Source organism: Panthera onca, chromosome C1 (genome assembly GCF_046562875.1).
Source record: "Panthera onca isolate mPanOnc1 chromosome C1, mPanOnc1 haplotype 2, whole genome shotgun sequence".
Classification (NCBI taxonomy): domain Eukaryota; kingdom Metazoa; phylum Chordata; class Mammalia; order Carnivora; family Felidae; genus Panthera; species Panthera onca.
In genome coordinates this window covers 44695266-44710636 of record NC_138346.1, presented here as the reverse complement: position 1 = coordinate 44710636, position 15371 = coordinate 44695266, and the positions used below count along the sequence as shown (strand labels likewise).

The window sequence follows — 15371 nt, the reverse complement described above, 5'->3', positions numbered from 1 at the left end:
GACTAGAGTTGGAAATGGAATTCACATACAATCCACATTTGGGCAGGGAAGGGGGAAGGACATAAGGGATAAAGGACAACAGAGAAGGGAAAGAAGAAATGCTTCTAGCCAGAACCATGATAAAGGAGGAAAACAGATGTAAGGTGGAAGGAAATTAGAACTTTCTTAAATCTTTATTGTACATCCAAGAAAGACAACAGGTTCACATTTACTTTTATTTTCAAATATTTTCTTAGGCAATCAGCAAAAGCTGTTCCTTATTATTAACTTACCATTTAGAAGTTTTCCATGGACACTATGGTAAAACATTTGACTGAACACTTAATCCTGAAAACACCTCTAATGAGTTATATACCAGAAACTCCTTTCCACAGATAAGGAAACTGAGGCCCAGGGAAGTTAGATCACTTGCCTAGAGTCATACAGCTTTGGGGCAGGACCAAGATTCAAATCTAGGTTTACCTCATTCTAGAACTATTGCTCTAACCATTATACCCCTAAACAGACTCTCCCAATCATCTTCTTCAAATGATATCATCCTACCCACTCTAACTCACTCCACAGAACTTTTTCTACTTCCATAAGGCCTGGGTGACCCGTTATTTACATCTGTTCCAAGGAGAAACGTGAAGGAAACTTGCTGAAATGTATAAACACCATCAACACACAGCTCTGTGCTGAACTGAATGCATGAAGTCGGCCAAAATAAAACTCCTAAGCCACACACAACTTTACGATGTCTACTTTGCTAGAACATAGAAATATTCTGGCAAAATCCATAGTAGCAACATTTCCCAAAATGTGCAAAAGGATGATTGGTGCTGCTACGCGGAAAGATAAATGGTCCATGGTCAAATCAGTCTGGGGAAAAAAACTTAAACAAATATCAATAAGACATTTTAGTCCTTAATATGCAAATATTAAATATAAATTTTTAAACAATGAGCAGTTTTCTTACCTCATTAAAAAATTTTTTTCATGGAATATTTACTTCTTTGGACTTGTACTTTGCAGGCTACATTTTGGAAAACACTTTAGAGTTGTCATAAACATTGTGAGAAATGAACCTTTCCTTCCAGTACCTGGTACATAGGTATCTCAAAAATGTTTAAAAAGCTTGGATGAATAATCCATCATTCTAGTGATGCAGTTCTGCTATAACGCAAGCCTAGGGCAAGCATCACGTTGTGGATATCCACACCTTCCATTATATGTAACATCACTGCCGTTGAATGGAGTTGCAACCCACAGACACACCCAGGAAAATAGCCTACCTTTAGCCGAACATGATTTTCTCTGACATCTGACTTTCGTCTTTATCCAAACACGTATCTTTCCTACTCCTAAGATTTTCACCTATTTCCAGCAAATGTTGAATGCCATTAAATTTAAATTACTGTAACCCAAAAAGGACACCAAAGCAATGTAAGTAAGGTTCTTAGCATCTAACAACATTTAATAAATGTTGATTATTCAAGCTTCACTCAATCCTTCCTGACTTCAAATTGGATCAGTAAATTCCTCCACAATATTTCAGAGCCTCTCAAATGGTCTTTAGCTGTGTTCTATTCTCTCACCTTTTTGTGATAATCTACTTTCCATCTTCAATTATTACCTTTAGGCAGCTGGCTCAAACTTGCATTTCTTTACTTCTCCAGAGGCCTGGGCCCCTATTTCCAAATGCCTGCTAAAATTACAGAAGTGCATGGTGCCCTATGCTCAACTTGGTAAAAAACCAAATTTACCAACAAATTTCTCCCCAACAAATCTGTCTCTCCTCCTCTGTTCCCTAGAACAGGTTAAGGCATCACCATTTTTCTCAACCAGACTTGTTCTCTTCCCCTCTCTGCCAACAATGTGAGGCAGTTGCCAAGTACTGGAAAATCTATTTCTAAAACAACTCTCTCTTCCATTCCATTCTATTCCCATTGCTGTAAGCCATGTTACAATCTTCCTTTCTGGCAGATTTCCAGAACCTCTGCCTGGTGGTCTGTCTATACTTCACACTGCCACCAGAGAAAATTTTGCAAAAACATAATTTTAATCTTGTTCCTGCCATTCAAAAATGGTCAATGACTCCCTGTCACCTTCAAAAACATCCAAGTTACTTGGCATGGCCTTCAAGTCTCTACATCGGATCCTGGGTGAAATGGGCCCACCACCACATAGCACTCCTTATAACACAGATACTCAGAAAGCCCTAAACGTAACCTCTGTTCTCCCATCACACCTTCTTGCCACATAGAACAAGCATATTGTGTAACAGAAAGAAACCAGATTTTAGAGTCATACAGATGCAAACATTAGTTTAGCCACTCACTACTGTACACCCTCAAGCAAGTTATTCTCAGAGCCTCAGTTTCTGCATTTGTAAAATGGAGATAATAGAATCACTTTAGGATTACTATATGAAGATCCACTTATTCCCATCTCCACATGTTGAAACCATAATTGTTCTTCAAGGCCCAGATCAAATGAGTTTCCTCCAGTAAGCTTTCATTGGTTATAAAGTCAGTATCACTCTATCCCACCTTTGTTCACACCTTTAATTTATTTGGCCTTTTTACCACACTTTGTCAAATATCCTTTTTTTAATTTAAATTAAAGTTAGTTAACATAAAGTGAAGTCTTGGCTTCAGGAGTAGAACCCAGTGATTCACCTCTTACATAGGACACCCAGTGCTCATCCCAAAAAGTGCCCTCCTTAGTGCCGAGCCCATCCCACCTACCTCCCCTCCAACAATACTCAGTTCTCTGTATTTAAGAGTCTCTTATGGTTTGCCTCCCTGTTTTTATCTTATTTTTCCCTCCCTTCTCCTATGTTAATCTGTTGAATTTCTCAAATTCCATGAGTGAAATTATATATCTTTGACTTATTTCACTTAGCATAATACACTCTAGTTTCATCCATGTTGCTGTAATAGGCAAAATTTCATTCTTTTTCATCACCAAGTAGTAACCCACTGTGTATATTTGGCCTCTTTCCATAATTTGGCTATTGTTGATAGCACTACTATGAACATTGGGGTGTACGTGTCCCTTCGAATCAGCACTCCTGTATCCTTTGGATAAATACCTAGTACTGCAATTGCTGGGTCATAGGGTAGTTCTATTTTTAATTTTTTGAGGAACCTCCACACTGTTTTCCAGAACGGCTGCACCAGTTTGCATTCCCACCAGCAGTGCAAAAGTGTTCCCCTTTCTCGGCATCCTCACCAACATCTGTTGTTTCCTGAATTGTTCATTTTAGCCATTCTGACAGGTATGAGGTGGTGTCTCATGGTAGTTTTGATCTGTATTTCCCTGATGATGAGTGATGTTGAGCATTTTTTCACGTGCCGGTTGGCCATCTGGATGTCTTCTTTGGAGAAGTGTCTATTCATGTCTTCTGTCCATTTCTTCACTGGATTATTTGTTTTTCAGGTGTTGAGCTTAGTAAGTTCTTTATAGATTTTGGGTACTAACCCTTTATCTGATATGTCATTTGCAAACATTTTCTCCCATTCCATCAGTTGCCTTTTAGTTTTGTTGATGGGTTTTTTTTGTTGTACAGAAGCTTTTTATATTAGTAAATATTTCTAGGCCTTTTTATTAGACTATTCATTTCTTGAGGTCAGGAATGGTCTTTCATAATAGTATCTCAAAGTACTTAGTTCACTGCATACAAAGCAAGCACTTAATGTGTATCTGTTCAAAAACCATAGATTATAAATTGGTTGACACAGATTCTAGATCATCACCTAGATATACAAAATAAGACTTGACTGCTGTCGTGAAAACAATAAGTACAGTGTCATTTCATGCAGCCCATCCAGTGAACCTTCATATGGAAAAGAACTACTTTCAGAAATAAGACCACAGTTTTCTCCGTGTTGAGATCGAATTTATATGGAAGAAATGAGCTTTTGCACATTAAATGCTGTGTAAGAGTTTAAAATATGATATTATGGAGGGGCGCCTGGGTGGCTCAGTCAGTTAAGCATCTGACTTCAGCTCAAGTCATAATCTCACAGTTCGTGGGTTCAAGCCCCACGTCGGGCTCTGTGCTGACAGCTCAGAGCCTGGAGCTTGCTTCAGATTCCGTCTCCCTCGCTCTCTGCCCTACCCTTGTTCACACTCTATCTCTATCTCTCATATATAAATAAACATTAAAAAAAAATTTTAATAGAATATCATGGAGAAAGAAAGAAATCTTTCCATGAATAGTTTTGCAAAAATATGTCCACATCAGCCTATGGATACAAATGAAACCTCATTAATAGGTTCTACTTGCTTGCATTAGCTTGATAAACCTTGCCCCCCTTTCCAGGTTCAGGTCTTCATCCACAATCTTTGAAGGGTACGAATGTCATACTGTTATCATAAATCAGTCCTATCCACTTCTCATAACTCTGCCAATAGTACTGCCATCAGTAGCATGCTTTCATCACTCCATTATGAAATAAAAAGGGCTCTTGCTCTATTGGCTTTCTTAGAAGGGTCACGGAAGGACTCCTTGGAATACAGCCGATCTCTGAAGCACATGTAAAAGCCAACACTGGGATAAGAATGATTCAGTCTTCAAGCCCTGCTGAAAGTTCAGTTTATCTTCCTTCTCACAATGTGGTTTATGCCTCAGGTTACCATAGTCCAGGTGATCTGGATTCTGTCATGTCTTTCTATTGTAACTGGGTGCATGTGTATAAATATGAATCTGTAATATTAAGTTCTTATTCCTAGAAACTCCTCAGCTCCCATGTATATATGCTGACTAAAATAATTAAGGGTAGGATGGGATATTCCAGTCTTAATTTGCCCATCTCCATTTAGGCTTACCTGAAACAGATTCTGCAATAGTTACTTAATGCCCACTCTGTCTCGGGCTGTAAAGTGCAATAGGAAAGTCTATGGAGCCAGACCGACTGGATTAAAATTCCACCTCCTATTTACTAGCTGGGTGACAGTGAGGCATACATATTACATAGCCTCTCTGTCCTTCAATTTCTGATCCATTAAATAGGGATAAAGCCATATAATCCCTTAACCAAAAACCCTTGGGTCCAGATATGTTTCAAAATTCAGAAAATTTTCTAGATTTTGGAAAGGTAACACAATACATATTAATGTTATAAAAAACATCCCAAGTAGAATCTGGTCAGTACACTGCAGTAAAATGCTTTAACACTTCTGCAGCACACGATGAATATGCGTACCTATTAGGATAAAGAAAAAAGAGCTTCAAGTACATTCAGGTCAGATTTTGTCACAAAATGCATTTATCACAAACTAACCACAAACTTTTGGTTTTGAGGTTTCAGAATTACAGTTAAAAGATCCACAGTATCTATTCTATAGAACTACAATGAGAATTAACTGAGCAAATACATATCAAGTACTTGGAAGAGCACCTGGCATACAATAAGTGCTATATCAGAGTGACTTGGCTTTTTGTTTGTTTTTTATGTACAAGGTACTTGCCAGGCTACACAAGAGTATTTTAGTCCATTTGAGCTGCTATAACAAAAGTATCATAGACTGGGTGACTTATACAACACTTCTCACAATTCTAGAGGCTGGGGGGTCCAAGATCAAGGCACCTGCAGATTTAGTCTCATGAAGTCCCTCTTTCTAGTTCACAAAAGACTGTCTTCTTGCTGTGTGCTCCTTCATAAGGGAAAAGAGGTGAGAAAGCCCTTTGGGGTCTCTCTTATAGGAGCACTGAGCCCATTCATGAAAACACCACCCTTCTTACCTAATCATCTCCTAAAGGCCCCACCTCCAAATACCATTGCATTGGGGATTAGATTTTAATATATGAACATAAAGTTCAATCCATAGCAGAGAGACACAAAAATTAATAAAAATTTCTTCCTTGCAAAATGATAAACTAAAAACATCTAAGCTTTGGAAGAATGTTATTTGAACGATAGTAGCTAACAAATATAAAATAATTACACACCAAGCACTAGTGCTAGATTTTTAAGTGAATTATTTACCATTCATAAGCACTCTAAGATGGATAGTATTATCTTCATTCTGTAACATCTAAAAGGAAGCTGAGAGAGATGAGATAATCTACCCAAAATTAAGTAGTGGACCCATTATTTAACCTAAGCATTCTGGGGCACCTGGGTGGCTCAGTCAATTAAGTGTCCGACTTCAGCTCAGGTCATGATCTTGCAGTTCTTGAGTTCAAGTCCCAGGTCGGGCACTGTGCTGACAGCTCCGAACCTGGAGCCTGCTTTGGATTCTGTCTGTCTCTCTCTCTCTCAAAAGTAAATAAACATCAAAAAATAAAAATAAACCCAATCAGGGGCACCTGGGTGGCTCAGTCGGTTGGGCGTCTGACTTCAGCTCAGTTCATGATCTCACAGCCCATGAGTTCAAGCCCCGCGTCAGGCTCTGTGCTGACAGCTCAGAGCCTGGAGCCTGTTTCAGATTCTGTGTCTCCCTGTCTCTCTGGCCCTCCCCTGCTCATGCTCTGTCTCTCTCTGTCTCAAAAATAAAATAAAAACATTTAAAAATTAAAAAAAAAAAATAAACCCAATCATCCTGAATTGAAGACCACACTCCTTAATTTTTTTTTTTAACATTTATTTATTTTTGAGAGAGAGAGAGAGACAGAGCATGAACAGGGGAGGGGCAGAGAGAGAGGGAGACACAGAATCGGAAGCAGGCTCCAGGCTCTGAGCTGTCAGCACAGAGCCGGACGCGGGGCTTGAACTCACGAACCGCGAGATCATGACCTGAGCCGAAAGTCAGACGCTTAACCAACTGAGCTACCCAGGCGCCCAAAGACCACACTCTTATTCATAACTTTCTACCATCTTGTACAAGTTGTGTCAAGTCTTGACACAAGTCTTAAAAAATTGGGAACCATGTGGCATAAAGGTCAACAAAATCTTCCGGTATTTTCCACTTCCCTAAGAACATTTTATATTACACATCATAATCTAATAATGCCAGCAAAACAGAGTCCAAACTTACCAAATGTTGCAGTATGATATTCGTCCTTTTGAATGAATTAAACCTGAAACAAATGTAGAATACAATGAACACAGTAATGTGGGTAGTCATGTCTCAATGTATAAATACCATATTTCCTTTTGTTTTAGCCTCTTTTAAATAATATTAGAAAAAAATGTTTTTGGTTTTTTTTAAAGGTTTAACTCTCATTCTTTGTGGTAAGAACACAAAATGGTACAGCTACTTTGAAAGACAATTTGGCGGTTTCTTACAAAACTAAACATACCTTACCACATAATCCAGCAACTACACTCCTTGGTATTTACCCAAATGAAGTGAAAACTTACACACACACACACAAACTTGCACATGCATGTTTATGGTAGCTTTACTCAGAATAGCCAAAATACGGAAGTAATCAAGAGGTCCTCCAATAGGTGAATGGATGAATGAATTATGGTATATCTATACAATGGAATACTACTCAGCAATGAAAAGAAATCATCAATCATTCCACAATAAGACATACAGAAATCTTAAATATATACTGCTAAGCAAAGGAAGCCAATCTGAAAAGGCTATATATGGTATTATTCCAACTACAGGACATTCTGAAAAAGCCAAACCATGGGGACAGTAAAAGATCAGTGGTTACCAGGAGTTTGGGGGAGGGAGAAAAGGAAGAATACGTAGAGCACATGGAATGTTTTCAGCAGTGAAATTAGTCTGTAGGATTATATGGTAGAGACATGCCACACATTTGTCAATTTTCTACTCAATATTTTAATAAACCTAAAACTGCTCTAAAAAATAAAGTATTAATTTAAAAAAAAGAGTTCGGTAAAGACACAATAAGCATTCTCAGACACTGCTGTGAAATCTACAAATTGGTACTACCTTTCCAGCAGGCAATCTGGAAGCACAGTTCCACAACTTTTAAAATGATCATACCCTTACACCTAGTAATTTCACAAGCATTTGTATTAGGGAAATCACATATGATCAAATTTTGATTTATAAGGATGTTCACAATTATTTACAGAAGGGAAAAACTGGAAACAAACTAACAATTTTTGTGTGTGTGTATACATTTAGTTTTCCTACAACAATGTAAGTTGTACACTTTTAATATTTAAAAGTGACATTATCTTGGGGTACTTGGGTGGCTCAGTCAGTTGAGTGTCCAACTTTATTTTGGCTCAGGTCATGATTCCAGGGTCGTGGGATCTAACCCTGCACTGGGCTCTGTACTGAGCACAGAATCTGCTTGGGATTCTCTCTCTCTCTCTCTCTCTCTCTCTCTCTCTCTCTCCCTCTCCCTCTCCCTCCCTCCCCCCCATGCCCCCTCCCCACTTATGTTCTCTTTCTAAAAAAAATAACAGAAATAAATTTTAAAAATAAAACTGAGCATTATCTTTCCTTTCCAGTAAAACAAAATTAAAAATAAAATTATGATAGAGAATGTCAATTCCATAGAATGTCAATTCCAAATAAGATCCTACACGTTCTTCTAATTTTCCCATCAAGTGGCAGAACTCAAGTCATCATTAGGAGAGAATTTTATTTTAAACGTATCATCTTAAACTGCAAGGATGTCCATTAAACATCACAAACATGCCAAAGAAGCCATGCTGTCAAAATGCCCACTTAACTCATCCAAACATCTTAAACCCACCCTTTACTGACCTTCTCTAACCCCATTTTAAGGTTTTTATTTTTTTAACGTTTACTTATTTTTGAGAGAGACACAGACAGAGCACAAGTGGGGGAGGGGAAGAGAGCGAGGGAGACACAGAAATCTGAAGCAGGCTCCAGGCTCTGAGCTGTCAGCACAGAGCCCGACTTAGGGTCCAAACTCACCAACATGAGATCATGACCAGAGCTGAAGTCGGACACTCAAGTGACAGAACACCCAGGCGCCCCTATTATGTTTATTTTATATCTTGCTTTCTTTTTGTAATTCTATTGTGATTATGTTTCCATGTCAAAAGTATTATTTAAATATTTTTAAGTAAATATTTTCATTGGTTTTGTAATGGTTTTGTATAGATGACAGTTTTTAAAATATTACTAGAGGCAGCTAGACCAAGTTGCTGCTGCACCCTTTGCCTCCACCATCCCCACCCCCACCAAAGTCAGTTAAAAGAAACTCAACCCTAACCACGATGGAGCCCTTGAGACCTCAGAAAAAGAACACAAGGAGCAGTTGAATGCATTAATGAAGTACAGAATGCAATAGACTTAATGAACAAGCCAATGAGGTTTTGAAAGCGCAACAGACCTATAACAAATGCCACTGACCAATTTTTTCCAGAAGAGGTTGGAATTGATTGCCCAAATCCCACATCTTTGGGTTAACATTTGTCACTCATCCACAAGTATCTGCACTGCATTATTGGACAGGAGTTAGAGTGACAGAATTTGAAGATATTAAATCACGTTACAGAATTGTGATAAAAAAAAAAAACCCTTACTTTGAATATAAAGTTCTCTCCAAAGAATTTCATCAAAATGAGAGTGGTAATCCATCTTCAAAGTACACTGAAATCAGATGGAAATCCAGAAAGGATGTGACAAAATGTTCAAGTTAAATGCAGAATAAAGCCAGCAGGAAGAGAGAGCATGAGGAAACCACAGAGCTCTTTCTCTGGCTTACTGATGATTCTGATGCAGGTGCAGATGAGGTTAGGGGAGCTCATCAAAGATATTTGGCCAAATCCATTACAGTACTACTTGGTTCTTGACATGCTGATGAAGGGGATGAAGATGATGATGATGATGATGATGATGATGATGATGATGATGATGGAGTTGGAGCAAAGACAGAAGGATGAGGAGAAGATGACTAAGGGAACGCTAATGGATTCTAACCTTTTTAAATTTTCTCCAGGCCCCACAAGCAACTTTCAATCTTCCCACCTCCCCCACCTCTTGTGTTCAGTCGCTCTGGTTTTTTGAAGCCCCTTCTGATTTGTACTATGGTTCTCAACTTACTTTAGGAGGAAATACCTTGAGAAGAATACAGTGGGTACAGAATCCCTATCCCTTCTGGTTCCAAATTCATTTGTATCCTTTCCTGCTTAAAAATTTTATGAAATCAACACCACAATGTTCTGTGGAGGAAAAAAAGAACAACCTTCTGCTCCCTTAGCTCTGCTGGAAGCTGGAGGGTGCTGGGCTCCTGTGTAGTACATAGAATTTTAGCTTTTTTTCCTCCTTTCTCTGTATATTTGGCTCAGAGAATACACTGTCTCTGTGTGAATATGAACAGTTAGCACCTACCAACGCGTATCTATTTTCTTATGTAAAAAAAAAGAAAACCACGGGGCGCCCGAGTGGCTCAGTTTGTTAAGTGTCTGACTTCGGTTCAGGTCATGACATCACAGTTCGTGGAGCCCCCCGAATTATAAATTCAGGTGACTTAATTTATAAAAACATTTGTAATCCAACTTTTCCAGAATGTTTTCTTTTATATTACACTTAAATTGCACAATACCACAAAAAACAAAAAGGGGAAACCACTAATTTGTTTAAATTGGTCACACTTCACATTCCTGGACTAGCAGGTTTTGAATTTGTCTTACCACAAGTAAAATATTCTTATTCTAGCCCAGTAATTCCACAATTTGTCTGAACATTAGAATCACCTGGAAACCCTAGTAAACATTCCAAAGCCCAGCTCACAGCCAAGAACAATTAAATCAAACTCTGGAGGTCGGACACAGGCATAGGTATTTTGTTTGGAGCTCCTCTAAGTGATCCCAAAGTGCAGACAAGTGGTCATTAAAATCAACTTTGTAAAAATTAAACTGAAGTGACAGATACTAGCATAATGCTTATTTAGGGGTATTTTCTAAATAGGGATTTCATATAGACTTTTAAAATCTGAACTATACTTATCGTGAAGCACCATTTTTAAAATTTTTTTGAACTTAAAAAATTCCAAAAAAATAAAGTTGAATTATCAAAGATTTAAGGACTGATTTCTTTAGATCCAGAATAACCCTGAATTCCTTAATAAGACCAGTACCCAAATGCCAGTTCAAGGTTAAACACAATGCTGCCAGACTGGCATGTCTTATGTAATAGTTTAAGTACTACCTGCTGCATACAGAAACACAGGCCTGGCTTCAAGTCTTGGTTTTATCTGGGAGATAGAATTTTAGCTCAAAGAAAGTCAATGTATACCTACCAAACGCAAGTGCAAAGCACTGTGCACAGCACTTAAAGGTCACAAAAATCTCTGGAGCAATTGCTACAAAACACAAAAAGCTAAAAGGTTCCTTACCAGACTCCATATAATCATTAATTTTATTTCTTCCAATTTATACTCAACCATTATTTAAAATCTGCTATTATCTTTTACATCTTAAAAAATGTATTTGAGTGTTTAGAGTCCCCAAACAATTCTGAATTTATGGTCTTCTCTTTCCTTCCTGTTGGCTCCCAGACTGCCATCTGGTGGAGAGAAATGGACACGCACACTCTAGCTACTGTTAATTTACTAAATCACTTAAGCAGACTTACTTCCTTCAGGTGATGGTCAACTGATCTGCTTGGGGCAGCTGTTCTCCAAGTGTGCTTCCTGAACCAGCACCATCAGCATCCCGGGACACATGTTAGAAATGCAAAGTCTTGGCCCCACCCCAGACCCACTGAATTAGAAACTGTGGAGTGAGCCCAGAAATCTGTGTTTAACAAACCTCCCAAGTGATTCTGATAAATGCCAAAGGTAAAAACAACTGACTTAGAAGGAGAAGAACATTATCAGTCAGGAGATTTTTTTGCAATTAACCAATAAAGCACTCACGAGTTTACAAAATTAAACAACTTTTCATGAATTTTTTTAAGATGAGATCATGAAAATAGTGCTTAATAAAGATTACAGCAGAAGTAGGCAAGGGAGAAGGTGAAGAGAACAAAAAATCAAACCCAAGGCCAGGTAATTCAGGCATGAACTGACAAACAGCAGCTGCAGAAACAAAGGAATGATTTACTAGGAACTATTAGTAAAAATTCAAGGAAAAGAACTTTGTCAACAGCAATTCCAAGATTTCAAGCGAGAATAGCTAAGAGAATATAGGCACTGAAAAGGCTGGCAAGGAAACTAGCTGGTTTGTAGAATGAAATATGAATTCCATTTTCAGTTTCTTGAGACTGTATTGACATAAGTAGAAACATTCAAGAGCAAGCAGACTGGAGTCTGAAAGAAAAGTTAGGACTGAAGACATGTCACAAAATTACCTGCCAGCTCTCTATGAGGAGTCGATGAGGGATCTGCAGTTGAAAATTAGTGGCCTGAATGCTGGGTCTACAAATGTGTTTTGTCTGGTCAGCAGTGTTTTAAAACAACAAACATTTGAAACCAAAAGGTTCCACCTAAAAATGCAGTTTCCCAGAAAAATTAGTAGTTATGGAAACTGCAGGTCTACATTCTACAATGGCAACAATGCCTGGGGCTGAGAAGCTGGCTCCTTTAGACAGAGCACTTTCTCTAGCTCATAGTTCCCTACTAGTCCCCAGTGCTGTCATCTAGACAGCATCACTCAATGCTTCCTTCCTAGCCTCTGCATTTGGGTCTGTGACTCCTAACACAGAAAAAATATAAGGGAATCAAATATTGAGCCTTCAGAAACAACTATGTATGTAGTGAAAGAGAAAAGAGGCAGCTCAAGAAGAACTAAAATAGTGTAGTTCAACAGAGTACACAGCAAATGGATAAGGCACTGAGTGCCTTTAACAACTTAAAAGATCAATCTCTTTGAAGAGCCTCCCTGACCCTCTCTTTCCTTTCTAAATCCCATTCTTCTCATACTTATACTTTTCCTTTAAGACACTATCAGAGTTTATAACTATTACTTTTATCTAAACATCTGTTTCTTGTCTGCTTTCCTTTGGGACTTCAAGGCCTTAATAAGGAAGATAACAAGTAGTCCAGATTGGCTACAGGATAACCAAAGTGCCTAGAACTCCCAGAAGCTAGAATATAAAAGTCTGGTAGAATTCATGAGTAAATTGGGGCCAAATCTTTGAAATCGGGCTGGGAAATTTTTATTTAATTCCAGAGGTAGGAGGACACCTTTCAAGAACTTCTTAGGAGAAGAATGGCAGACACAGAACTGAACTTTAGCAAGATTAACCTGGCAGTGAGATGCGGAAGCTATTCAAACTGGGAAGAAGTCCACCAACAAGTTTCTGCAAAATGAACAAGGGAAAAATTTGAAATGATTGTTCAAATTTGAATCAGCAGTCAGAAATAAGAATTGGGAATGTGGGAGAATTTACATAACTTTAAAAATGTAGAAGAATAATAAGAGTTCCAAGAAACTGGAAGTGCAGATGAGGAGTAAGGGTTACACTTACGTGCTAGTTACAGTTGAGGTACAAATGAGACATTCAGGTGAGTGTGGCCAGCACTAGCACTTTGGATAAATCAAGATTAGACATACACATTTGAGAGTTTTCTTCAGAGAACTGTGCTTTATTTGGAACCTTCCCCCCCCCCCCAAAAAAAAACCCCAAGGGCTGTACTGGCACTAGGGGAAGATAAGAAGTAGTGGAGAGGGAGGAGGGAAAGACAGGGCCAGAAAAGTCAAGGGAAACCAGAGTTCAAGAGGGGACTGCACAACAATGTCAACCACAGCTGAGAGGACTTATTTCCTCTCAAAAGCACTCTGTGGCACCCTATTCCTTAATACATTTGTGGGTTAGGCTATTGTAGACTAGATGACACTGGCCTCAGGTCTCTGCTTTGCTAGGGTAATATCCACTCCAAGGTCCTGGAAAAGACCTGATTTAAACCCCAAAAATGGTCTGGGACTCACCTAACCAGTCTGCAACCTTGAGATCAGGGGGTGGAATAAAGCCAACTTGAACTCTAGGGGTGTCAGATTCTTTCCCAAGTTAGGTAATTTTGTTAACCAGTATGTCTTCCTATTTGTTTCTCAAATAATCCGGTGTTTACTCACAACTTCAAAAAGCAGCAGCAATAATGACGTGCTGATTTTCTTAATATTTGCCATGTTCAGAGACACAGGGACAACTAATTTCAAGGTATTAAAAAAACAAAAACAAATGGGATGCCTGGCTGGCTCAGCTGGTAGAACGTGCAACTCTTGATCTTAGGGTTGTGAGTTTGAGATCTCACACTGGGCATGGAGCCTACTTTAAAAAATAAAATGCTATTAAAAAAAAAAAAAGCATTCACATTGCTGGGCACCTGGCTCACTTAGTCGGAAGAGCATGCAACTCTTCTTCTTCTTTTTTTTTTTTTTTAATGTTTATTTGTATGGGGGGGGGGGTGAGTGGAGAGGGGCAGAGGAAGACAATCTGAAGCAGGCTCCAGGCTCTGAGTTGTCAGCACAGAGCCAGCCACACATGGGGCTCGAACTCAGGAACCTGGAGATCTGGAGATCATGACCTCAGCCGAAGTCCGACACTTAACCGACTGAGCCATGCTGGTACCCCAGAAAGGCATGAAACTCTTGATCTCAAGGTTGTGAGCTTGAGCCCCACATGGGTTGGGGGGGGCGTACAGATTACTTAAGTAAAAACACAAAACAAAACAAAAAAGAAACTCTTCCACTTTTCTTTTATTGAGATCCAGGTCTGTGAATACAATGTTAAACAACCAGACATCTTCCCCTAAAGCAGTAACCACTGTTCTTAAACCAAAGAAATGCTCCCATCCCTTTCCCCCAAGGCAAACTCAAAAGCTAAAGAACCCAGCAATTGAAGTTATGGAGTAAATAAGATGGCTCTCCTTTGAAGTGGTCACAGCTGCTACCAGAATGCACAGAGGCAGGCAGTAAGCCTCAAGACTGATGCAGCCTAACTTCCTAAACTCATTACGACTAGATTTCCTTAACCGAGCTCAAGCTGCATTCAGCAGCACTTTCAAAAGCTGAACACCAAGTTCGCACACATACTCCTCCAAACCACAATATGTGTCCACAACACCAACCTGGACGTTCCGTACACCTGTATTAACGCTGGAGCCAGCCAACAGAACTGAACGAGAAAGGCACACCACGTCCACAGGTGTTAACAGCTGCCAAAGCAGGCGCGTCTGTTAGCTGCACAAAACACGGCACGAAAATCCTCCGAGTTGAAACCCCGCGTGTCCCCCAAACTATACTCAACTTTGAAGAAAGGAAAGAAATGGGGGTCAAAAGTAAAGAAAGTTGTGTGTGCCCTGTGGAGACCGCTTTTAGGCACACAGGCTTGAGCAACGGAATGTAGAATACATATCGGCCCATCAGGCGACCCACCTCGAGATATTTAGTGGCCCTAACTGACAATGAGCTACTTACCACTAGGCACAGTTGCCAAGAAATAAATTCCATACGTGGCCACACCTCATCAACCTTCCCCTTTAAAAACAGGCCCATTCACGGCCTCCGTGCAGCCTCTTGCATGCAGTCCTG

The 15371-nt window shown here is 39.3% G+C and overlaps 1 protein-coding gene and 1 pseudogene across 2 annotated transcripts in view; one reads left to right on the top strand and one right to left on the bottom strand.

Annotated features, from left to right (window-relative positions):
• Positions 1-15371, bottom strand: part of HIBCH (3-hydroxyisobutyryl-CoA hydrolase) — a 102645-nt gene that overhangs the window by 86677 nt on the left and 597 nt on the right. The window contains exon 2 of one of the 2 annotated variants that reach the window (XM_078451087.2): positions 6967-7009. The exons of the other annotated variant lie outside the window; for it this stretch is intronic. Within the exon in view, the coding sequence (XP_078307213.2) occupies positions 6967-7009 (43 nt within the window). The remainder of the gene's footprint in view (positions 1-6966; positions 7010-15371) is intronic. 2 annotated transcript variants of the gene reach the window in all.
• On the top strand, positions 7315-10016 carry LOC132673117 (protein SET-like; annotated as a pseudogene).